This window comes from Papaver somniferum, chromosome 5, assembly GCF_003573695.1.
Source record: "Papaver somniferum cultivar HN1 chromosome 5, ASM357369v1, whole genome shotgun sequence".
Taxonomy (NCBI): domain Eukaryota; kingdom Viridiplantae; phylum Streptophyta; class Magnoliopsida; order Ranunculales; family Papaveraceae; genus Papaver; species Papaver somniferum.
Genome location: NC_039362.1, coordinates 111,940,387 through 111,967,586, shown reverse-complemented (window position 1 = coordinate 111,967,586; position 27,200 = coordinate 111,940,387). Strand labels below are relative to the sequence as shown.

At 36.9% G+C, this 27,200-nt stretch overlaps 2 protein-coding genes across 2 annotated transcripts; one reads left to right on the top strand and one right to left on the bottom strand.

Moving 5' to 3' along the window:
* The first annotated feature begins 3,635 nt into the window (after positions 1-3,635).
* LOC113282435 (polygalacturonase ADPG1-like) lies at positions 3,636-6,035 on the top strand. Its single transcript, XM_026531427.1, has 9 exons — positions 3,636-3,907; positions 4,010-4,138; positions 4,225-4,395; positions 4,539-4,559; positions 4,650-4,857; positions 4,964-5,045; positions 5,122-5,230; positions 5,323-5,439; positions 5,529-6,035. The coding sequence occupies exons 1-9, from the start codon at positions 3,662-3,664 to the stop codon at positions 5,820-5,822; spliced, it is 1,377 nt and encodes a 458-aa protein (XP_026387212.1). The 5' UTR covers positions 3,636-3,661; the 3' UTR covers positions 5,823-6,035.
* A 54-nt stretch (positions 6,036-6,089) lies between these two features.
* Positions 6,090-15,308, bottom strand: LOC113282436 (shaggy-related protein kinase epsilon-like). Its single transcript, XM_026531428.1, has 12 exons — positions 15,121-15,308; positions 14,424-14,613; positions 14,207-14,299; positions 13,997-14,056; positions 13,620-13,892; positions 13,325-13,456; positions 13,083-13,223; positions 12,916-12,966; positions 12,711-12,806; positions 12,507-12,590; positions 12,272-12,374; positions 6,090-6,566 (listed from the first exon to the last, which is right to left on the bottom strand). Exons 2-12 carry the CDS (start codon positions 14,535-14,537, stop codon positions 6,472-6,474), a joined length of 1,242 nt encoding a protein of 413 aa, XP_026387213.1. The 5' UTR covers positions 14,538-14,613; positions 15,121-15,308; the 3' UTR covers positions 6,090-6,471.
* Between the last annotated feature and the right edge of the window lie 11,892 nt (positions 15,309-27,200).

The following is a 27,200-nucleotide window of genomic DNA, read 5'->3' as shown; positions in this document are numbered from 1 at the left end:
TATGTTGCTGCCTAACCTGGATGACTCTAAGAGGAGGTTTCCCGAGCCGATTTCGTAGACAAGTGTCTGTCTGCCCAAAGGAACTCTGCCCTCTCGTCACGCTTTACAATTCCCTCATAGAAGTGCATTCATAGCATTTCCTATTGATTCCTGGACTTGGATCTAATCTATTCTTAATTTGGAACGGTTTTAGACCTGAGAAGCCTCAGAACTGCAGTACTAGGGCCTGGTCTAATTGAACTTTAGGTTTATTATGTTGGAACTACTAGGTTTGGGCCAGCTAGTGGAAGTGGAGATCCTTGAGGTTAGCAGGTTTTAGCAAACCAATGCCTTAAGCCACTCAGCCATCCCTCCAAGTGTAAGAAGCCTACAGCGTCTCCACCTTCGAAATAACCTCCATTATGCATTCGTTCTGCCTCATGGGGAATCTCGGAAACCTAGGGGTACTCGACTTCTTTATGCCTTTCATGTTCACCGAAGCTAGGACTCTCGGAAACCTAGGGGTCCTTCTTCTTTTTCATCTAACCAAAATATATTATTTGAAGTATCCACAAACACACTTGGATAAGGGGTACTTCAATTACTTCATAATGTTTTTATTTTATTTTATTTCGAGTATTCCCCAATTTGTGGAGGTATCCCCCAATTGTGCCTTCTTATTTAAGGCCTATCAATAAGTTAAAACAGGTCTTTTTTGAAGAAACCTATTATAGGGGCTCCAAGGATTTGGTTTTGAGGGCTCCTATAGATTCAACTATCCTAAATATGGATGAGAGGGATCCTAATTTATTATCAAAAATACAAAAATACCCTTTCATAACCAAAATAATTACCAAATCTAAACCCTAAAAGCTAAACATAAAAAACAAAAACAAAAAAAACGTATCTCATCTCTTCTTCTCCTCCATCGCCTCTTCTTTTTCTTCCTTTTTTTTTCTTCAACGACTATTAATCGTCGATTCTCAGCAGGTAATAACTTTAAATGGGTAAGAATCGAAAATCAGAATATTTTTTATTACTTTTGATCCCATAAATATGTTAGATTTGATTAAATTAGAGATTGGAAAAATTAGTTTCAGAACTGAAAACGGTTGGGAAATCAATATTTCCCAACCGTAGGATTGATTTACGGTGGAAAAATATTGATCTCCTCACCGTATAAATTTCCTATGGTTGGGAAAATATGAACTCCCAACCGTAAGTGATTTACCTAACTTTTGTATACGGTTGGAAAACTCAACCGTAAGTTACCCTGGTTTTGTATACGGTTGGGAAAGTTTTATATGCGGTTGGGAAAATATGAACTCCCAACCGTATATAAAGTATACGGTTAGGTTTTAACTTCAATTTAAAATTTTATACGAATTTTTTATTTTGATTTTCAGGTATTAACCATAATTAAATGATTAATCTAATGACTAGTTTTTTTATTTTTATTTTTAAGATTAGTTTAATCTTATTACTAATCTTATCACTAATCTTGCTTAATTTAGTTAACCTAATCATTTACATTAATTAATTATTGAGATAAGGGGTTTTGGAGTTACTATTTGATGACCCCCTTTTCTGTCATCTTGTGAGCCCTGAAAACCAAAATTTTGGAGCCTCTATAATAGATTTCTTTTTAAAGTAATTTTAAGTTTTAAAAACCATCCCTCTATTTCTGTTAATTGTTAATGTGTTCCTAATTAACCGGACTAAATTGGGGCATACGCCAATTAATTTGGGCCTACACTACAGGACAAAAAAGGTCATTGAAAGGTTAGAAAAAACACCCCTTATCCAATTATTTTAAAAAAATGGCTAATTCACCCCTTGATTAATTAGCATTAACCGGGTGATTAATTGATGTTTAATCAAATTAAACTAGATATTAACCAATCTTGATTCTTCATCAAAACGTGAATCTTTTTTATTTATTTTTTAAAAAAATTCGTTCAGAATCGGTGGATATTCATGCTCACATAAGACGATTGTGAGAATCGGTTTATAATACTTAAAACATAGACCGATAGTAAAATTCATGAGTTTTTTTGTGCTTTTTTTTCCGCCAGAATCGGTTTATGTTAATTTGTGCATTTCTTCGAGTGTTTTGCTCATAACTTCTTCGTCCGATGTCAGAATGACCTCATTCTTTTTGCGTTCAATTCCAAATTGCATGCTCTATAATATAGGCAAAGATAATAATTTCAAGATTTGTGCCAAAATTCAAAACATGGTTAATGAATCGGTTTATGTAGGTGTACCATATCTACCGATTTTGGGGAACATCAATAACAATCGGTTTCTGTGGACCCTTAAATAATCCGATTGTGGGCATAGCAGTTAAGAAATCAAAGGTTGTACAATCGGGTTATGTGGACATACATGTAATCCGATTCTAACCAAAAAAAATACAGAAAAAACAGTTCTCTTCCATACCAGAATCGGGCTATGTGGACATTAACATAGACCGATTCTGGTTCAATATTTCCAATCATAATCGGTCTTTGTGGGCATGAACAAAATCCGTTTCTATATAAAATCGGTTCATAAGTACATTGACGTAAACCGATTCTAATAAACCCAGAACACTTTGATTTCGAAAATCGAATTTTGAGTGATTGCATGTTGCTAAAACCAAATTTAGGGGATTGGGTTGCTAAAAAAGTACTTGATTCGTGCCATTTCATCCGCTTCTATGACAGTCGAAGATGGTTCGTATTTGGGGAGAAGAAGAGAAGAAGAATCGGTTGGAGATGGATATGGAAATGAATTTGATTTTGATTTTGATTTTGATTTAAGTTTTTAATTTTATGATTTTGATTTTAGTTTTTAGTTTTATTATTAGGATTTAATGGGGACACATTTGTAGTATTAGTATTTGATAAAGAGTAAATTGGTTGTTTCATCTCTTAATAATATTTTTTTGTCCTATAGTGTAGGTCCAAATTAATTAGCATAGGCCTCAATTTAGTCAGGCTAATTAACTAGTGTTGATTAAACGTAATTAACTGTGTTAACTGTGAAATTGATTGATGTTACTAAATCTTTTAAACATGAAAAAAATTGAGAAAATTTGAATGATTATAGTGTACTTCCAAAAACGCTTACAGCTTGAATCAGTGCTGTGTGCCGGAGGTAACTGATTTGCATAAAGCGTGGTCAAATAAATTACTTTTGTATAAGACGTTCTCTAGATGAGCTATCTTGATAAAGAAATTAGTTCGCACTCATAATACTGCATAAAATAAAGTTCTTGCCGAAGCAACCGCGCACTAATAAAAAAGAATAGGAAAACAAGTAGAGTTTTTACTCTTACATCTGTGAACAGTTTGCCGATATGTCTATTCTCCTGATTTCAGTGGTATGTTTTTGAATGAAAATGTACAATATATTGACAAACTGTTCAAAGATGTAAGAGTAAAAGCAAAATAATCTCCTCCTAGAAGCATATTTCTTCAACTTAAAGCCTAGGCATGTATGGAGAAAGACAGATAGTTAGAGAACGCGTTCATCCCTCCTTCAAAGCCAAGCCAAATATTTTTGCTATGACCATGAAACTTTGATGCTTTAACATTAAACCCTTTCTCTCTATATATATATACAACCCATGTCTTTCACTTTTATATAGTTCATTGAAAATCTTCGAAAAACAACTAGAATCCTCATCATAAACAAAATGAAAACCAAAGTTATCTCAATAATGGTTTCCTTTATTTTTGTTGTTGTGCTAATTGCTACTCCTCATTCCGTTGCTGACAATATATTCATGCCTAGCGAGTTTGAAGAAGAGTTGAGTGTAATAGGTGATAATGAAGTTGAACAACTTTTGGAGTCATCAAATTGGTTAAGTAGAAGAAAAACTAGTGTTGTAAGTGTGGATAGTTTTGGTGCAGTCGGAGATGGAACTACTGATGATACCCAGGTGAATATATACCTTTGGTTTGAGTAAAAAGTAATCTTTGTCCTTTTAAGATAAGTATTTTCTTACCCATTTCCTGTTTTTCATTTTAACGGGTTCAAGTAGGCCTTTCTAAGTGCATGGAACAGAGCTTGTACTACACACAAATCGGTTTTCCTTGTGCCGAAAGGACGAAGTTATCTAGTAAAGCCTGCAAGGTTTGTTGGGCCTTGTGTCGATAAGTTAATCATTCAGGTAACAATTACTTAACTTGTTCGTCGTATATATACACCCGATTTGATTGTCTTTGTTGCTAAGTTTTTCTACAATATGTTTCGTAGATTAATGGAACGATCGTAGCTCCTGATGAACCCAGTGATTGGGATCAAAAGAGCCCAAATAACTGGCTTGTGTTCTCCAAACTTAACAAAACAATCATCCAAGGTGGTGGGGTTATAGATGGTTCAGGGAGTAAATGGTGGGCTGCTTCTTGCAAAAAGAACAAAGAAAATGTAAGGAATTCTCGAAATAAAAACACTATTTATTCATGCACTTCTAACTGACAATGCAAACATTTAAACCTTATCATCTTTTTGACAATAAACAGAAACTAACACCTCTTTTGATGTTTTTTTCTTTTCGATTTGTTTCACAGCCATGCATAGCCGCACCAACGGTAAGTATCTTGTAACTGTCAAAAAACACCAAAAAGATAAACACTTAACTTTTTTACTCAACAAGAGATTAATGCAACAAATTGGTGCAGGCGATTACGATTGATTCTAGTTCGGTGGTAGTGGTGGAGGATCTTACAATAAAAAACAGCCAACAGATACATTTTCAAATATACCGCTCTAAAACAATTCGCGTTTTCAGGGTCCAAATCTCAGCTCCAGGTGACAGTCCAAACACCGATGGAATCCATATTGCTGAATCAACTGACATTGTGGTCCAAAATACCAAAATTGGAACAGGTACTCATACATCATTGGAACTGCAGTTACGAATATTCTTTACTTTAGACTGACTAAGTATAACTAACTGTACATTAGATTATGTTCTTGTTTTTTAAATTTGAAGGCGACGATTGCATCTCAATTGTGAATGGTAGCTCCATCATTAAGATGAAACACATCTACTGCGGACCCGGCCATGGAATTAGGTAATAATCTGTATACTCCTTTTTTTAAATCAACATACTGATTCTCATTACGTTGTATCATGTCCATAAATTTTAGCATAGGGAGCTTGGGAAAAGACAACAGCAAGGAAATGGTCACTGCCGTGGTTTTGGATACAGCAGTTCTTAAAAATACTACCAATGGGCTTAGGATTAAGACTTGGCAGGTAACTCTTCAACTTAAATTCACAACAATTAAATTTAGGAGGAAAAAATATACTTCAAGTAACTTGCCATTGTTACTCGTTGTCTGCAACAGGGAGGTTCCGGCTATGTTCGATCAGTGCGCTTTGAGAATGTTCGGATGAATGAAGTAGAAAACCCTATCATCATCGACCAGTTCTATTGTGACTCGCCAGATAGTTGCCAGAATCAGGTATTATTTCTGGTAGGCAATTTTTTTTGATTAACCATGTTTTCACTACCCAATTGACACTGAATCTCGATATGTTTCTTATTTGTCAGACTGCGGCTGTAAAAATAAGCCAAGTTATATACCGTAACATCACTGGAACAACAACGAGTGAGAAGGCCATCCAACTTGCTTGCAGTGACACAGTTCCCTGCAGCAACATTATCCTAAGCAATGTCAACCTTCAGAGCAAGGAAGGAACGGCAGAGACCTACTGCAACTCTGCCACAGGTTCTAATGAAGGTATAGTTAACCCTTCTGCCGATTGCCTAGATTCTTCAAATAAGGATTCGTACTCTGACATGACTACCGACTCTAACGTTGAAGATCTTCATGCGGAGCTGTGACTCAAAACTCAGGCAGATACAAGTTACTGTTGTTTAGTAGAGATGGTTAGTCGAAAGTCTAATTAGATGATATATGCTGAACCTGACTTGTAGAAAGAAGAGTACACATTACTAGTACTTAAACAACCAGAAACGTTTAAATTGGATGAGGTTATCTTATAATGTACCACACAAATATCCTTAATTGCTTGCAGAATCTATGTCAGTTGCGTTGATTCTGTTCTATATGATATTATGTATCAGATAAAATAGAGAGAACTAAAGGAATGGGGACTATGAAAAGCTAAACAAGAGATCCCTCTGTTAACTGATTCCCAATCATATACAAAATGAAGAGTTGGTACAACTAGAATAAAACCAAGTTTCCCTATAACAAAAAAAAAATCGAATAAACCCAGCATTCTTTATAAGTCAAGTAAGTTAGTTCATTAACTGGAAATAAAAAGATCAATCCACTGCTAAGAAATTAGGATATGCAATCTGTTAAATTAGAGAAACAGGCAACGTGCACTTGAACAGATCCTCAGCACCAAGTTGTGCTCGAGAAACCAAGAGAAGGAGGACACTGCTTCCTTGCATGTTCAGGAATTACTTTTACGAGGAAAACATACAACGTGCACTTGAACAGATCCTCAGCACCTTCGTCATTTCACGTTGTGCTCGAGAAACCAAGAGAAGGACACTGCTTCCTTGCATGTTCAGGAATTACTTTTGCGAGGAGCTCCAGAGATACTCCTTTCAGCTCTGCAATTACGAGTTTGTAAGGTGAGCAAATAGACAAAGGATGCAGATACAGATTATCAAATACACATAAAAGAAGTCTAGAGTAATGGTGTCTGCACAAGAAATTAACATTGAGTCAGGTTGGTCTACTCCTGGAGATCAGACACCAACAATTTTACAGTTGATTACTTAACTGAAAGCCATAGAAAGTAGAAACACAGTCAGACACTTAGCTGGATAAAATTTACCCAATTTACATTAAAAATAAAAGTTTCAGAATGCCATGCTCTACATCGCCTAAATGAGATCACAATTCATGGTCAGATGCTTAGCTGTATTTTTTGACTTATTTTTAGCAGGATCAAAAGTTTCAAAAAAACCATGCTTTAAATTGGGTGATGATGACTGCGTGGAAAGTAGTGTCAGGATTTTCTTAGGGAATAATCACTGACAACCGCGGAATAACGGATCTTGAGATATTATAAACCAAGCACAAGCAACCATAATAATACGAGAAAGATAAATCAACTCACAAGACACAAGATTTATAGTGGTTCGACCAATACATACAACTTGTATATATTGTCTACGTCCACTTGGAGCCGCACCAACTCAAATCCACTATGAAGAAAAACGATTACAACGTCGTGTGAATCCCAGCAAATCCTTGGTTACACCGCAACAATTACCCGAGACGATAACCTTGTCTCTTGTTCCTCACCAATATGCTCTCACAACGAAATCCTAACTTTAGCCCTAAAAGCTATACAAAAAATCTCTCACCGATCTCTTAATCGTTTTCTACACAATGTACTTCTACAAGGCCTAATTACCTATTTATATAGTTACAAACTTGGCCACCAAGAATTCTAGCCGTTTTAGGAAACCCCTTCCCTAAATAACCACGGCTAACTTTAGGAAATAATTAATTAGTCTTCAATAACTAACAATCTCCCACTTTGAAGACTTATTGATTGTCTTCCATTCTTCAACTTTGGATTGACGGTGCTAAAACATCTTCATGTCAGTGCGGCTCCCCTCCCAGATCCTCATTCTGAGAGACCAACTAAAGCCTTGCAGAGCTTTAGCTTGTCTGATGTAACTCCCTTGGTAAACATATCCGCCGGATTCTTCGAACCAAGAATCTTCTCGAGCTTCAACTCTCCTTCTTCTAAGAGATCCCGAATGAAATGATAACGGATATCTATATGCTTCGTCCTAGCATGATAGGCTGAGTTCTTGGCTAAATGTATAGCACTTTGACTGTCGCTAAACAAAACATTATCTCCTTGTTCCTTGCCCAACTCAGCTAATAATCCTTGTAACCAAATCATCTCCTTGCTCGCTTCCGTCACCGCTACGTACTCCGCTTCCGTAGTAGACAATGTCACCAACTTCTGTAACCTTGAGCTCCAACTCACTGCAGCTGACCCCATGTATAAACATAACCGGTCGTACTTCGCCTTTTATCTACATCACCTGCGAAGTCTGCATCCACATAACCCCTCAAAATAGAACCACCTTTTCCATAGCACAATGGTACGTTTGTGTTACCTCTCAAATACCTGAGAATCCACTTCAACTTCCCAATGTTGTTTTCCTGGGTTGCTTGCATATCTACTCACTACTCCCACTGCATGTGCAATATCCGGTCTCGTGCACACCATAGCATACATTAGACTCCCAATAGCCGAAGAATATGGTACGTTAGACATGTACTCCTTTTCTTCATCTGTCTTCGCACACTGCATACTTGAAAGACGAATTTGACTTCCAAGTGGAGAACTAACTGGTTTAGCATTCTCCATATTGAACCTTTTCAACACTCGTTCAATATATTCAGCCTGACTAAGCATAAGTACACCCTTAGCTCTGTCTCTTATGATCCTCATACCAAGAATCTGCTTTGCTTCACCAAGATCTTTCATAGCAAACTCACTTGCTAATTGTTTCTTCAAATTCTCAACTTCTTGTAGAGATGTTCCGGCAACCAACATATCATCCACATACAGTAGTAATATGATGTAGTCAGAACCATTCCTTTTGAAGTAACAACAATGATCTGCATTACACCGTGAGTAACCACTTCTATGCATGAAGTTATCAAACTTCTTGTACCACTGTCTCGGGGCTTGTTTTAAACCATACAAACTCTTCTTTAGCTTGCACACCATCTCTTCCTTGCCTTTTACTATGAATCCTTCTGGCTGCTTCATGTAAATTTCTTCATCTAGGTCACCATGAAGAAAAGTTGTCTTTACATCCAACTGTTCAAGGTAGAGATCTTCAGAAGCCACTAGACTTAACACTACTCGAATAGTAGTCATCTTCACAACTGGAGAAAATATCTCGTTGTAATCAACACCAGGTTTTTGCTGGAAACCTTTCACAACCAACCTCGCCTTGTAGCGAATATCTCCATTTGCTTCAGATTTCATCCGATAAACCCACTTGTTATGCAACGCCTTCTTACCTCTTGGTAATTTTACTAACACCCAAGTCATTCTCAAGTGAATTATCTCATCCTCCATAGCAAGTTTCCACTTGCCTGAATCATCACCGCTAGTGCTTCCTTAATATCTTCAGGTTCGCCTCCATCCGTAAGTAATAGATAATTCAAGCATACCTTGGGTTTGGTTTAGGAGTTCTTGACGATCTTCGTACTTCTTGTGAAACTGTAGGAATAACTCCCACTGCAGTAGAAGTCTCTTCAACTTGTACTTCTCTGCCATCAGCAACATCATGCTCTTCTTGTTCCACACTTCTTCCAGAAACATCATCAATATCGATATACAACTCCTTATCGACGTTGCTTGACCTGACATCTTCAACTTGTGTTGTATTCCTGTCCTTGTACAGCTCATTCTCTTTAAAAGTGACATCTCTACTTCTAATAACTTTGTGACTCTCATAGTCCGAAAGTTTATACCCAAAAGCGTCAATTCCATAACCAAGGAATATACACTTCTTTGCTTGAGCACCTATCTTAGACCTATCACCGGGACTAAGATGAACATAACCAACACAACCAAAAACTTTCAAATAGGAAAGATTTACCTTTTTGCCAGTCCAAACCTCCTCTAGTATCTTCATATCTAATGGACTACTAGGTGTCTTGTTAATTAGATAAGCAGCCGTCTCTGTTGCATGTGCCCAGAAGGTCTCGGGCAAACCAGACTGCAACCTCATGCACCTTGCACGTGCATTCAACGTCCAATTCATACGTTCTGCTACTCCATTCTCCTGTGGTGTCCTTGGAACTGTCCTCTCCAAACGAATTCCTTTTGTAGCACATAACTGTAAGAATTCTGTTTTGTCATACTCACCACCATTGTCTGACCTTAGACACTTCAACTTCAGACCAGTTTTTGTTTCAACCAAAGCTTTCCACTTCTTAAACACTTCATACACCTCGAACTTATTCTTCATGAAGTAAAGCCACACCTTCCTTGAGTGATCATCAATAAAGGTGACATAATACTGGAACCCGCTGTGAGATGCAACATCAATTGGTCCCCATACATCCGTGTGAACCAAATCAAGTTTTGCACTTCTCAAGTCTCTTCCTCCTCTGCTGAAACTAACCCGTTTTTGCTTTCCAAGAACACAGTCTTCACAAAAACTCATATCAACAGACTTCACCTTAGGTAGATATCCTCCCGAACATAGAATCTTCATGTTCTTCTCACTCATGTGCCCTAATCTTCTATGCCATAAGTTAGTGTCTTCACCACTACTAGCCACTGCTAAAGTAGTTCCATCTGAAGTCCGGTATAGAGTACCGACTCTAACTCCACGAGCTAATACCATAGCTCCTTTCTTCACTTTCCAATTGTGTTTCGTTAACACAACTTCACAGTCATCATCACAAACTTGGACCACAGACACCAAGTTCTTCTTCAAATTTGGAACGTGTCGTACATCCTTCAATTTCCATGTCGAACCATTGACTTTCAAGATCACATCACCCAAACCGATGATGTCGCATGCTTCACCGTCACCCAAGAATACTTGGCCATAGTATCCTTCTTTATAAGAGATCATAATACTCTTATCACCCGTTGCATGGAAAGAAGCTCCCGAGTCTATAATCCAAGACTCATCTTGCTTGTCCTCAGAGAGTAGTAGAAAACCTTCCGTAATCATCTTCTTGTTATCAACAAGGACCTTCACCGGTTCCGCAGCTGCAACTACGTTGACCTCTTCTTGATTACCTTTGTTTCCACCATTATTAGCACCTTTGTTTTCCGGACAGTCGCGTTTGTAGTGTCCTACTTTCTTACACGCCCAACACTCAACAACACCTTTAGGCCGGGATTGAGATCTCCCCCTAGACTTTCCTCTAGACTTCCATCTAGTCTTGTTGTTGTTCCTATTTGAATTCCTGCCTCTATCTTCTTCATGCATACTTAAGGCCGAGCTTGAAGAACTAGAAACGTAACCTTGTTTTATTCTTCTCTCCTCTTCAGCAATTAACCTTTGTTGCACATCATCAAGCTTCAACTTCTCGCTCCCTGCAGAATTACTTATGGTTGTCCTTGCAGTCTCCCAACTCTTTGGTAATGACGACAACAACCGTAAAGCTTGAACTTCATCATCAAAAGTAATACTAACTTTTGAAAGCTGAGAAATAATTGATTTAAACTTCCCAAGATGTGCTGAAATCGCTTCGCCTTCTTGCATCTTCAGATTAAATAATTGTTCACACAACATAATCTTCCCCGAGGCTGATGACTTTTGATACAACTTTTCAAGTTTATCCATAAGATTCTTCGTACTAGTTTCCTCTTGTACGTCATTGTAGACTTCCTCCGTTAGACATCTACGGATCACGGCTACACACTTGCGATCAAGAGTTGTCCATTCATCGTCTTTGCGTGCTCCCTTTTTCGCAACTCCACCCAATGGATCAGCAATGTCTTTCTCATATAGGTAGTCTTCCATCTGAGACTTCCAAAACGCAAAGTTCTTCCCATTAAAAACTTTAACCCTAGCTACCGTACTTTCGTTATTATCACCGATAACTCCCACTCCAATCGTACTACGATAAACCCTAAAGCTCTAACCCGAGCTCTGATACCAGTTGTCAGGATTTTCTTCGGGAATAATCACTGACAACCGCGGGATAACGGATCTTGAGATATTATGATGAATAATAAGTAAACCAAGCACAAGCAACCATAATAATACGAGAAAGATAAATCAGCTCACAAGACACAAGATTTATAGTGGTTCGACCAATACATACAACTTGTATATATTGTCTACGTCCACTTTGAGCCGCACCAACTCAAATCCACTATGAAGAAAAATGATTACAACGTCGTGTGAATCCCAGCAAACCCTTGGTTACACCGCAACAATTACCCGAGACGATAACCTTGTCTCTTGTTCCTCATCAATATGCTCTCACAACGAAATCCTAGCTTTAGCCCTAAAAGCTATACAAGAAATCTCTCACCGATCTCTTAATCGTTTTCTACACAATGTACTTCTACAAGGCCTAATTACCTATTTATATAGGTTAAAAACTTGGCCGCCAAGAATTCTAGTCGTTTTAGGAAACCCCTTCCCTAAATAACCACCGGCTAATTTTAGGAAATAATTAATTAGTATTCAATAACTAACAAGTAGATCATTCTCACATAGAGCATAATCTAAGTTTGCCAAAATGACCATGTCTAAGTGTATATATACATAGAGAAAATCAGGGAAAGAGATAGAACCTTGGGGTTTAAAATTAAACAGAGGAGGCAGGGCTCGCCCATTAGGAAGACGAGTATTAGGATCACGAAGTTCATTGAAAAATGGGTGGACACAAGCCTCTAACTGCATCAAACAAAACCAAGAAGGTTATACGATTGACTAAGTATAGAGATTGATAAACACTAATACGACAATGATATAGATTATCAGCATTAAGGAACATGATAATATAAGCTGACTAAAAGGAACACTCACAGCAGTGCTCCGCAGATTGGGAGAATACTGGAGGAGTCTGGAGACAAGGTCTACTGCTTCTGGGGGCATGCGTTTGTGGAATAACTGATCATTTGAGAAAGAAAAAAATAGAGGTTAATTGTTTAGAAGGGACTTTTAAAAATAGCTATATGCTGATAGGTTTCAGGCAGATTCGCATCAATATAAAATGTCCAGGTTACTTACCTTATGCCATGGGTGAGCCTTGATTTGAGGGAACTTGAACTCAGTATAGTTCGGGTTCATACACTTAATTTCTTCTCTTGTTGGTGTTCCAAGAACCTACAATACCATGAACAGTGACCTAGTAAATTTGCCCTTAAATTGAATTGTGATACAACAATAATTCCAAACTAAACTTTTCATTTGCGGAAACTCCAGGAAGTTATACCTTAATTATCTCGACGAGTTGGTCTATTCCACTCTCTCCAGGAAAGAGAGGCTATTTGACATAGTTGGCGCAAAATGAAAGAAACAAACGAAGAGAAGATCAGTTTTGACTACCATTTTCCCCTGTACCCAAGATGAATGAATGATGCAACACGGAGCTTCTTTTACCTGTCCAAGAAGTAACTCAGCAAGTACGCATCCTGCAGACCAAATGTCAATTGCACTTGTGTACTCTGTTGCACCAAAGATGAGTTCAGGTGCACGGTAATAACGGGAGCATATGTACGATATGTTTGGCTCGCCTTTAACCTGTTATATATGAAAGACCAAAAAAAAAAATGAAACAACTTAGGTTATTAAATATAATGAAAGAGATACCCGAACAAAAGAATAGCCTAATCAAGACTTACCAAAACTTTGGCACTACCAAAGTCACATAGCTTGAGCTGGTGAGTATGTGGATTAACCAGTAGATTCTGTGGCTTAATGTCCCTATGGCAAACTCCAATTGCCCCATGAATATAGGCCAATGCTCTACAAATCTGGCAATAGTTATCAAAAGTTAGATAATCTCTTCACATATCTCAATTTCGGCGCTACCTTTCCGATAAATTCCAGTAGCTTTACAATAATACCAAAAGGTTTCATTTTGTGACTAATGCGCCTTTTTAAATTAGAATAATAGGCATGTACATAAATTCATACCTGGAATGTATAGAGTTTGACATAAATTAGAGGCATTCGCTGATTCGCTCTGCTATAATGCTTTGCAACTCGATAAACCGTTTCAGGTACATATTCGAGGACCAAATTGAGATAGAGCTCCTCCTTTTCAGTCGTTGAAAAGAAACAATGTTTGAGTGAGACAATGTTGGGGTGATCAAGAAGGCGCATCGTCTGCAACTCACGGTTCTTGTATCTCTTATCCTGCAAGACTTTCTTGATTGCAACAGTCTCACCTGTCTCTAAGCATTTTGCCTGCGAAATGAAACCAAGGAGATCTACAGTTAAAACCCGGTAAGAAAGGGATTACTTATTTAAGTGCTCTATATAAATGTTGAAACTTCAATAAGACGTATCACCTGAAATACAATTCCAAATGAACCTTGTCCAACGACACGCTCAGCCATGTAACTTATAGTCTTGACTCGCAGAAGAAGAAAAAAAAAAAAAAGAGGTGAAATATCAGCAAATATGCAAAGTTGTGTTTACTACCAAGACCAATAGAAATAGAGCAAAACAGAATATTCATCTGATACTCCTTAAATCATAATGATCATATGTGAAGATACCTGTTTGGGTTGACCATTTCTGCCACCAATTGTGGTCACAATAATGTGTCCTGTTTCAGTTCCATTTCCATTAACTACAGTTGCTTCCATTTCCTAAACCCAAGAGAAATGTCACAAGAAAGTTCGAATAGAAAAGATAGGCAAACAATTATTTGAGAAAAAGAACCATGTATAATATCGACTTCCTGAATAAGAGAAAAGGCTTAACATATCAAACCTTGTCATCCCTGATCTTCATATCATTGATTTCCCCTGGAAGTTTATCCACAGACATTTTATCACCACTGGATTTCTCAACTGCCAAAGGGGGAGCTGTACCTAACGATGTCATGTTTTGTAACAGCCACCAGAGTAATGCGTTTGAGATGAGAACTCAAAAGAACCACTGATTAGACAAAAACTTGAACCTGGAACCATTAAAATATCACAATCCAGAAACTATAAATGTTTATCAAAATTAAAATGAAATTCTCTCCTACATTTTAAGAACTTATCCCTTCACTGCCTAAACATGCTGAAATGATGCACAACACAAGAACTGAGATCCCTGAACACTTAGCACAAAGACTGGCGATTAGGATCGCTGTTCCATACTTGAATCCAACATGTAATTTCTATGGTGAAAGTTTTTCTTTTTCACTAAGTTTATCTTCATAAATTAGAAAAACAACCATAAAAGTGAAGGCAAAATACCAAATGAACACCTTAGAGGAGCTCAATTTCATGTTTTATCACTTCTTAAACTCATAACATCTTCATTTCAAAGCTAAAATCGACCTAAGATCAAGACTTAAAAAGAAAATAAAATAAAATGAAAAACTAAAAAAGATTTCTAGTAAACACAAATTCAACATGAAAATGAACAACAAGAAGCAAAAAATTACACACCCACAAAAAGAAAAAAAGATCTTTACCTTCAATTGTTACTGGTCTTAAGAATTTCCACCCTTGAAAAAGAAATGAAAGCTTAGAAACATGTACTGTATCTATCTACAACACAGGTAGGTCAACAGTAAAACCCTAGAAAATTGAAATCAAAGACAGAATAACAATAGTCTTTTTTTCTAGTTTTCTTTACTCGAAGAGTAGCGGTTTGACTGAAAGTGTGACTACAAAAATCAGCAACTTTCATTAATTATTAAATCCAGTTTATAAAACCTTTTCACGTCCGAAGAAAATGATGTACTTTCCATTGAGAGTTCAACACGTGTATTAATATGAACGGATACAAATTTATACCTGCTGATTTGGCTGACAATCTGGCTGATGAGGAATAAAGTGGGGCCCAGTCGGTAGAAGTTTGTTCTGCATGAGGAGACAACGTCCCTAAGTTAGGAGATGGTAGGTTAAGATTCTCGATATACTTACTTGCGAATCTCTAGGTAAATTGGTAAAAAAAAATGAAATGGGTGCGATATGTTATGAGCTTATGGCGAATGCGGTGGAAATCTGACAAGTGAAGACTGTTGGTGAAGGCATAAAATCTCGCCGCCACGTGGAAAGATTTGGGAGCTTGAATGCCAATGAGAGAAATTCGGGAAAACATCGAACAAATATTCGAGGAGCACTCTACTCGTTTCGAGACATCTACCCTTTCAATAAGATGAAAATGTGTGCAATGCACAAAAAGGATCGATGGATGAGTTTAAAATAGGCAGTTGGACAATAAATGAGCTAACAAAAGAGTCAGTTTGACTGTTTGCAGGCCTATAAAGCAGATGACGAGACACGATTTGGCTAGATTGAAGGTGACAACGAAAGCAGCAACCAAGACCAACGTAAAAGTTGACAAGCAAAGCAGGATGTTAGTGAAGATAGATGTGATGCAACAAAGCTACAGTTGGTTCAACGGCGAGGCGCCAAGTGAATATAGCGCTCGCTTATAAAAAGGGTGAAAAAACAGAGAAGAGAGGGTTGAGTATTTTAGGGTTCTTAGCATATTGTGAGAGAAAGAGCTTTTACTGAGAACCATTGTATTGAGCTAACCACCTTGTAATCCTTCAACATCCATAGTGAAATCACTCCCATGGACGTAGGTTTTAACATCGAACCACGTAAATCTCTTGTGTAATTAATTTGCATACGTATTTATGACTCTTGATCTTGCATGCTAGACAAATAACCTCATAGACAGACTTGAGATAGATCTTTGGGTGTGTTGTAAGATTTCCTGCAGTTATCTTTTGGCGCTAGGAACAGGGATTGGACCTGTGATCTTGTGGTTAACAGCCACAAGCTCTAACCAACTGAGTTGTTCCACAAGTGATAACTGACTTCCTGGCTGAATTTTCACTCGAAGAATATGAAGATGTTGAAATGATGAATATGGAGGAGGATATTACCGACCCACAAGACTTGCTTAAAGAGAGTAACCCGCGAAGAAGAGAGATATTTGTTGATAGATCCACAAACAGCAAGGGCAGGGGCATGGGCATTGTTTTCACTTCGCCAGGAGGAGCTAGAGCGGTCCATACATTCATGTTGGATTTCCAATCTACTAACAAGGAATCGAGTATGAAGTTGTGGTCTACACACTAAGATTGGAAATTGAGATGAAACTCGAAGACGCAGGGCTGACTAGCAAATCTCAGCTCGTCATTCGGCAGATACAAGAGCGATACCACACATACGATCCTTCGTTGCATAAATACCTCAACATTGTCAAGCGATACTCGGCGTTAATCCCAAACATTACTTGGAAACATATGTGCAGGAAAAAATATAAATATGCTGACGGATTAGCCTTTATCTCGTCAATGATGAAGAATCCAAAAACGAAGTTCGTTAAGATAAACGTCCTTTTATCGACGAAGGAACTCAAAACATGGAAATCATGGCTCTCGATACACACAAAGACGATCAGACAGCAGATTGGTGGATGCCTATTTATAGGTATTTGATGGAGGGTAATTACCAATGGACATACTCTTGGCCTATAAAATCAAAAGCAAATCCACAAATTATGAACTTCGAGATGGAGTCTTATACAAGCGATCCTTCCTAGGACCGTTGCTGCGATGTGTATCTTGCGAGCAAGGAGTCGAAATTCTAAAAGCAATACATTACGGGGATGCTGGGAATCACAGAGAGACAAGGTCATTGGCCCACAAGGCTAAAGCTCTGGGTTATTTTTGCGTTATATGCATGATGACGCGAAGGGATATCTCTCAGCGTTGCGAAGAATGTCAGTTGTTTGGCAAAAAGATACAAGCTCCGGCCGCCAGTTTGAACTCTGTGCTCAGTCTATGGCCCTAATTTAAGTGGGGAATCGATGTTGTTGGACCACTCATGCCGGGTTTGAAGCACAAAAAAGTATTTAATATTCTGCACAGATTAGTTTACCAAATGGGTGAAGGCCAATCCACTAAAGCACATTCTCTATCAGGATGTGTTTGCTTTTATTTTTGAAAAAATCATTTGCACATTTGTCATTCCAGCAACAACCCTCTCGGATAAGGGAAAGCAGTTTGAGAGCGAGAATATTTGACATGTTTTTCAACACATTTAAAATCCAACGAGGAAAGTCTACACCAATCTATCTAGTGAACAATGGACAAGCTGAAGCTACTAACAAGACCATTGACAATGACCTAAAGAAAAGGCTGAAGGGAATCACAAGAGTTGGTGTGAGCATTTACATAATGTATTATGGGATTATTGTACGACTAGGCGAGAAGCGACGAGAGCGTCCCCTTTTCATTTAACATATGGGACAGAGACAGTCCTTCCAACATAGGTAATGATACCTGAAAAAGCAAGGTACCAAGTACACACCCAACATTTTCATTCTGCAACATGTATGGACAAAACTTAGTACAATTGCAAGTAGACCAACTGAATGATCCTTGAAATATCTATATAGAGTTTACATCTCTAACCTCTACTCAATCAGTATATATATAGACTAAGAGTCTGTGAAACTGATTGTTAAGCAGAGTACTTGGACGATCTCAAAAATTAATATCCAAAATCAATCTGGTTTTATCCAAATAATTCAATCGGAATTCTTCCAAGTAATCAAACTTGTTATCTATCTTTCAAGATACGAATACTACAAGAAACTAGTCTCGTAATCGACTACAATTGCGCGGATGTATCTACTTAGATCGAATATGTACAAACCTGTGTAAATCCAATTATAAGGATAAACAATATAATGAGGAAAAGGAAAAACACAAGTCACCAGAAGTTTTGTTAACGAGGAAACCGCAATAGTAGAAAAACCCCGAGACCTCGTCCAGATTTGAACACTAAACTGTATTAAGACGCTACAGACACTAGCCTATTGTCAGACTTCGGACTGGAATGAAGTTGAGACTGAACCCACCCTCCAAGCGATTCAGTTACAGTCACTCTCCTTACGTCTCTTGATTCTCGCAAGGATCTATGCAATTGATTCCCTAAGTTGACATCCTTTACATCCTAAGAGTTGCTTCAACCTAAGTGAAGACTTTTGATACCAATCTTCCTCTAACAGATAAGCCTATTTGATTTTTATTTAGATCAAAAGACCAAGGTGAGGAAATCTTTTTGCAATAGACAAAGCTAGCAAACCTCACAAATCCGAAACTTACTACTCCAGAAGAGCATCCCGGATTCTTAACCACCTCTCAAGAACAATCTTCAATAGATCAACTAAGATCAGTTTTCAGATATTTATCTTAAGGAATCACAAAGTCTGAGACGAAGTGAACTTTGCGACATTTATCTATTTTTCCTGATAGAGATTATGAAAACCTTGATAACAGAAAAGCAAGATCATGATACACAAACTATCAAGGTAAAGATAGTCGGATATGGCTTCACAAACCCCCAAAACGAAGTCTTTTAGTCGTAGACCTAATTATGTTTCTCAGAGGATGACTCTAGGATCAACTAGGACAGAAAGCGTCAGGGGTTGATTTTCCCTGTTGAAAGAGATGCTTTATTTATAGTTTTTCCAAGACCAGAGGTCGCTTAGAATTCAAGCTAAGATAACTTGAGAATCAAGCAAACACTTTAGGTATTGAAAATACAATAAAAGAATATACACTAAGAACCGGTTCTGGAACCTTGTATAATGTTTGTCCGGTTTGGCAATTATGCCAAAGAACTGTAGCAATTTTATGTTCATTTAAACACCTAAGAACTTAATCATGATGCACACACATAAGTGTTTGACTGCTCAATAAAGTTTTATAAGTGTTTGAGGGAGTTCTAGTAATGCTAAACATATTTAAAAAATAAGTCTTTGAGCATATACTAAAATCTTAAACTTGGATAGTTGGTACAACGGTTTGTGAACCGTTAGGCTTGTTCACGAGTCAGAGTGCAACGGTTCGTAAACCGAATTCGCAAACCCTACAAGACTACCGGACTCAGTTGACCACAATTGGTGAACCGGGTTCGTCAACCGCTAGCCTTTAATACCAACTTTCAGATTTCAGTTCACACCGGTTCGCGAACTAATTCGCCAACCCTCTTGTATTATGAAACTCAAATATCTATGGCTTGTTAACTGGTTCACCAACCTACCCTGAGCAGAAATACAGTAAGTTCAATATTTCTCGCTTATGATGTTTGAAACTTTCCCGCATGATGAAATCATTTGCAAGGGAAATTTTCAGTTGAACCACAAATTAATTCACACAACAAATTTCTTAGAACTTATATTGTTAGGGATCGTTGAACATCTTTGCTTAGAATCATATTTCAAGATTTTAACAATACAAGCTTGACTCAAAACGTCTTCTTTATACAATGGTAAGATAGTGAGTCTTGCGAGAATCAAGAGGCGTATGGAGAATTAATGTTGTGTAGTATTACACACTACAAAAATGAATAAAATATATGTCGGATTGAATATATGTCTACCTTACCTTTAAGGGGAGTAAAGTTATTCTTATTCAAATGCTTCAACAGTGGCATTTGTTTTTGAATATTTGCAGGAATTTGTGTTGTTGAAACTTGGAATCAAGCGTATGAAGATAGAGTTAAGAGATGGTTATGTAATATAATATCTTTGTCTTTTAATTCTTATATTCTCCATATATAAGAATTTTGTCACTAAAATTGACACAGATGGAGACTGTTAAAGCATTGCTTAGTTGAACCCACCAAGCGTTGGCATGTCAAGTTTGGTTGCCATATTTAGTTCCAAAAATCAAATCTTCTTGATTTGATTACTAGAGTCAACCTCGTTAGGTTAGAATAGGAATGTAGAAATGCGGAGACTTTATCTTATTAATCTGAAGAACCTGAATATATATTCAGCATCGACGAACGAATCATCCATCCGTTCGAGGTTAGCAACACAGACTTGAATTGTTCCATTTTTATCTACGTTTCTTTCAAGTCAGTTTATATTGAAAACATAACATATGAAGTTTGTTTACTTGTCTCTAGTGTTGGTGACTTGGTCATTTTATTATGACCAAAATGTAAAGGAATGATACACTAGTTGCTTCATACAACTTTGGTATATGAAGTTACGAAATATAGTTTATCTATTTGGACTTCGTAGAATCGACATAACAATAATTAGTAATTCATTATTATTTAGTGTTCGAGCTTTCAGATTGATTCCATACCTCATAAACTATGTTTAGTTACATGGTTTAAGAGCGTCCACAGTGGACGATCAAACCTATAACTATGGTCCAGAGACGAGACACAGCGGGACGGAGTAAAGACTAAAAGCCAGACCAAAACCAAATTCCAGACTATATTTGGTCTGGGACCAAGACCAAAACTATATATAGTCGAGCGAACGTATAATGTTCGTTTGTCACCGGGCAGGTATATAATGTGATCTTGTTGATGAGGCGTGCATATAATGTGATCCTGGTGATGGGGAGGGCATATAATGTGATCCTCATGAGGCGTACATATAAAGTTCGTCTGATGGATGATGGGGCGTGCATATAATGTGATCCCGTGATGGGGCGGGCATATAATGTGATCCTGGTGATGGGGCGGGCATATAATGTGATCCTGGTGTATATTTTTTCCTAGCGACCAAATTTACTCTTCCACCCTAGTGTAACACCACGGACTAAACTTAAATTTGGTCGTTTTTTTGGTCTTTGGTTATGATCGCACCACTGCGGTTTCTCTAAGGAAGTAGACTTGTATAACTAATTTTATAGTTGAAAAGTGACTCAAAGGATCTATTCGAGGACCAATCCGTTAGACAAAGATCTTTACTAGGGACGATCTTAAGGATCTTAGTAGGACCGGTCCCAATAATCTCTAGTATGAATGATCCTTAGTTAACCAAAAGAACATTTTCATTTTGTCAAATATCTCAAGGTTTGTGTAGCTATTGAAATGTACTTGGTTGAAAAGGAAAGTTCACAAGATATCGACATAATGCTTGAACATATGCTAAAGATATTACTTAATCTTCAAGTATTTTCCTTGATACTCAAGAGGAGATCCCAAAACGAATATATTCAAAATTATATGCTTTCTGTATCCCATAGGTTATCATATCTTTTATTTTTATATTAGTAAATTATATGTTGTATCCTAGTTAATATTAGTTGATTACAGCTGGAAAAATTAATAGTTATTGAATATCTATAGGATTTTCGGGTTCGGTAATTTCTTTTTATCCAAACAAGCCTTAGTTTTTACACTATAAACAGTTGAGATCGTATTCTCACAAACTCATCCCGTGACATACTGCCTAACTGTTTATGTGGAAACCCACTAGTAGTATTTTACACACTCATTGAGAGAAGAGAATATCCTAATTAGGTGAAATCTCTTACGTGGTCTTCGTTTAAAGTCTTCTTTGGGATCACGGATCTTTTAGCAGTATTGCTGGTAGAAAACTAAATCATATTATTGTTTTAGTTTTCGATTATTTATTATATTAACTAACAGTTAAGTTGAACCTTGATAGATCTAATTTTTCTGTGATCCTTCTCTTCTGATATAAGGTAGTATGTACCAGAACTATATATGAACCAAATTCCAATAAGAGCAAGTCTTGTAATCTGTATTTCAAGATACGAATTCTCAATAATAAATCTTGTAGGTTCAACACATTCTTTTAGACTTAAAAACTGCCAAGGTTATTTAACGTACTACTTGTGATATTTCTATTACAAAGATAAACAATATACTGAGGAAAACAAATAACAGAAGACACTAGGAATTTTGTTAAGGAGAAACACTGCAATATGCAGAAAAACCTCGAAACCTAGTCTAAAACTTGAACACTATACTGTATTAAGCCACTACAGACATTAGCCTATTATAAGGCTTCAGATTGGAATGTAGTTGAGATCCATTCAACCCACCGAGAAATTTGGCTTCAGTTGTGCTCCTTATGTCTCTTGGATCTCGCAAGACCCTGCACAACTTGATTCCCCTAGAAGACATCCTTTACATGCCTAGGAGTCTGCTTCAACCTCAGTGAAGACCTTTGAACTATTTTTCCTCTAATAGTAAGCCTATTTGATTTCCTTCATAAATATATTCAAACAAGGTAATAGAGAAGATATCAATAAAAAACTTAACGATTAAGACAACTTACTCTCTTCAAATGTGATATAGATGCCTAATCATTTCTACCTCACGAGAACAATCATAAACAAATCAAAACCGAAGTGTATTAGATTTATCTCTTGCGGAATCACAAAGTCTAAGACAAAGAGTACTTTGTGATCTTTATCTATCTTTTTATTAATCTATAGTTCTGGAACAATAACAGTTTGCAAGAACAAGATCTGGATATCAAAAAACTATCAGGTAAAAGGTAGTCTGATCGTGCTTCAAGATCCCTTAGTAAGTCTTTCAAAGTTGTAACCTAATAAAGTCTCACCAGAGGAAATCTAAATTTTAGAGGACGAATCTAGCCGCAACCAGGACATAGAAGTGGCAGGATTAGATTCTAGTTTGCAGAAAGCCCTCTATTAATATTGATGAATAAAGCTTCGTAGCTTACAAAAAAAAATTAGGTTTACGAACTAGTTTCCATATTTACGAATTGCTTTATAACCAAGAAAGCTAAATTTCTTCATATAGATTGTTCATGTAAGCATGTGAGAAGTTCGTTTTGAATCACAAAGCAAAAAAGTACAAATGTATATTAGTGGAATTACACGTTATATACCAAGTAGTTTGTCAAGGAACAATGGTTAATTAATTTCGAAACCTACAAGCATAAATTGGAATTAAGTCCGTGAACTGAGAAGATCATTTTGTAAACATAAGAACTACGTTGACAACTCCTTATGAACTTATTAAGCAAATGTGATATTTCGAATAATTAATTGTTCTCAATCTATTATGCAACAAGTTACTTATTACTTGTACTTACTCTTTGCAATGTTGATCATAATACTAAAGTCATACAACATGTCTTTGTAGATAAAATGGTAGATAATATGAGTAAATAGGATAGTCAGTCTTCATATGCATTTGTTGATGAAGTTTCCTTTGAAGTCATTGCTCTTCAGTCTTCAATCTTCAAGGTTGATTAATAAATTTTGATACTCAACTACCATGCTCTATTACAAGTCTGAAACTGAATCTAGTAGACCATAAATCAAGATATAGTTTTCATCAACTAAATACGATGACAAGCTTGATATACCAAAACTTGTGAGTTTGATCGAGCAATGATGCTCTAACATCATCTAATCACTATCAAAGTTCTATTACAAGTTTTATAATTGGTCTGCAGCACTAAACGGAACGTCTAAGTTTTGAGGCGGCCTCGCCCTCATGGTTATACAATGGTATAAATGATACATTTACAAGTATCCAAATTTGTGGTAAACTAACTTCTATACATTTTTCTGAAAATAATCAAACCTCAAAACAAATTGCTTATAGTATTGTATAAATTTTTGCACAGTATTCTTCATGTGTCCAATTTCAACGATTATGACTGTGACACGCAACGGGTGCTATTGACCGATCTGTTAACACGAATTATAAAATTTGATACATAGTAGAAACTTTTGGATCAAATGTATTGTGATTTTCACTTTCAAACTAATCGTGGATGATATACGGCATCAATAACACATGTTAGTAAGGGGTGACATGTTAGATCATTAATCGATCGAACTCAAAAGTGTTGCTATATCAAGCTTGTTTACAAATTTAGTTGTCAAAACTATATATTAATTTCTAGTCTACAATTAGTTAAGTCTCGGTATATGATACTGGAGTTGAGAAACGAGCCAGTCATCATTTGCGTTCTACTGTTTGAAAGAGAAGATCAACCGAAGCTTTTGGAGAACTTCATCGACAAAAGGTAAGTGAAGACTGACCCACCTATTTCTCAAGTTATATTCACCTTTCTATCCTTGAGACGGTTGTCGCATAACTAATTAGAGTAGCTTGCATAAACAAGAATATCGAGTCGAGAACTGATTATTTAGTTTACGAATTTCTCGAAATATAATGACTAAGCTTAATGAACATTTGTTCATACTTGATCAAATTCGGTGGAGAAAAATTTATTGGTCGGAACCAAATCATGATTCAAGTTTATCATTAGAAAATAGACGGGACCAGTGATATATGTTATTGTTGTTATTCAGGAATATTTCGAATTGATTTAGAGAAATATATAACTACTATATTCGGAATACAAGACCATGTTATCAGTCTTACAAACTGGGAAAACTGTTATATGTCTGAATTTGTATTACATATATTCGTACACTTGGCGGAGTAGTAATATATATCGACTTTCAGATTTGTGTGATATGCATATTCGTATGTACATCATGGGAAAATATCTTTGTTTCATGATCCGGAAAGGTATGTATATTCTTATACAAATAATTGTGAAACTGTGGTAAGGGAACCGGGTTACAATAATCAAACCAGTATGCGATCCAAAACATTTTTATGTTCTAAAACCAGTTTAGTACCCAAACCGGTACGCAAGCTAAATGTTCCGTGAACTCCGGAATCGGTAAAGGTCTTAAGTTTGCAAACCGGCATGTGAACTAAAAAGTTCTGTAGACTTCGGAACTTTGAGTTGGTTCAAACTTTGCAAACCGGTACGTGAACTAAAAAGTTCTGTAGAGTCCGGAACTTAGTAATTGCGTAAGTTTACAAACCGATTTATGAACTGAAAAAGTTATGTAGACTCTGGAACTCAGTAATTGCATATAAGTTTGCAAACCGGTCCGAGTACTATAACTCATCCGATTCACGAACGATTCAAGTAATTTTACTTTGTATATTTATAAACTATGTCATTCATGATTCAATTGCGATTAAATTATTTCTATGAAGTAATTTGTATTTGATCATTTCTCTAATTAACACTAGACTCAATTGATCACATAACTGTGACTCAATATTAATGTCTTAGTGAACATGAAAATGAGTGTTAAGCTTTTAAGTTCAAACCGGCTAGGTTCGACTAACCATGTTAAACATAGCCTTTATACACGGTTCGGTTACGATTTACCTAAACATAGTGTATATCTTGTATATGTGATTAAGATTCAAAGCTTTCATCTAACGGTAGATATTGTTTGCATGGTTCCAAATCTATATTAGCTTAAACCTAAAGCAACCCAGGCTTTGAATTCTATATAAGGGGAACGCTTGGCAACTGGGATTTTTTAATCCCGACACTACTTTTTGGTGTGTCTTAATTGTATCTAGAGTCGTCCTCTCCATAAACCCTTTTAGGGTTTAGCGATTACAAAGAATTCATTAGGATTCGTGAAACCAGGTCCAGTTATCTTTTATCTTGATAACTTGAATATCCTGATCTTGATTGTTTGTAGAGCTTTGATTCATCATCTAGATAGATAGTATTCAACAAAGTATCTTCGTCTCATACTTTGTTGATTCCACAAGTTTTATACTTATGGGGTGAATAACAATCTAGGCCGCACTTCGGGTTGCATAAGTCCGGATTTTGAGGATAGCCAGACTTTTGTCTAAGTTGCTCTCGATTTCCAACACCTGGATCTATCGTTTGATATGATCATCCATTTAGATCGTAAATCAGGAAATCAAATATAGTCTTAATCTGTGGGAAGAAGATTTGGTTTAAAGTCTTCAATTGAATTGAAGCAACTCTTAGTCGTGAGTGAGATCGTCTAAGGGAATCAATTGCATAGAGTCCTACTGGGATTAAAGAGGCGTAAGGAGCGTGACTGCACCTGAATCAGTGGGAGGCTAAGTTCAGGCTCAACTACATTCTAGACCGAAGTTAATTGGTAGTAGGCTAGTGTCTGTAGAGGCTTAATACGGTTTGGTGTTCAATCTGGACTAGGTCCCGGGGTTTTTCTACATTTGTGGTTTCCTCGTTAACAAAACTTCTGGTGTTTGTGTTATTTCTTTTTCCACACTATATCGTTTATCTTTATAATTGAAACATTACAGGTTGTGCATTGATCAATAACAGTAGCTAGGTCCAACCTTGTTAGTTGGAAAAGACTTGATTGATCCTTAAACATTGGTCTTTGGTACCGTCAAAGAACTCTATTTGTAGTTAGGTTTACAGATTCAATTATGTAAGCGTTTTAACAACAAGAGGGAGAGAGAAGGCACTTTCCTTGATTGAGTTTTTACTCTCGGAGTTCTATTGAGTTTGTCCATACGGATTTCCTAAGAAAAAGTTGGTGGTGTATCTTGGTACCCCAGTGTTTTCAGCTGGTGTCAGAGCAGGCAAAGACTTGATTGATCCTTAAACATTGGTCTTTGGTACCGTCAAAGAACTCTATTTGTAGTTAGGTTTACAGATTCAATTATGTAAACGTTTTAACAACAAGAGGGAGAGAGAAGGCACTTTCCTTGATTGAGTTTTTACTCTCGGAGTTCTATTGAGTTTGTCCATACGGATTTCCTAAGAAAAAGTTGGTGGTGTATCTTGGTACCCCCAGCGTTTTCAGCTGGTGTCAGAGCAGGCAAACACGTCAACACCTAATAAGTCTGTGTTTGAAGCAGTCTGACTATATGGACAAGAGTACAATCTCTAATAACGTATCACCAGTTCAGAATCAACCAGTTCATTTTAATC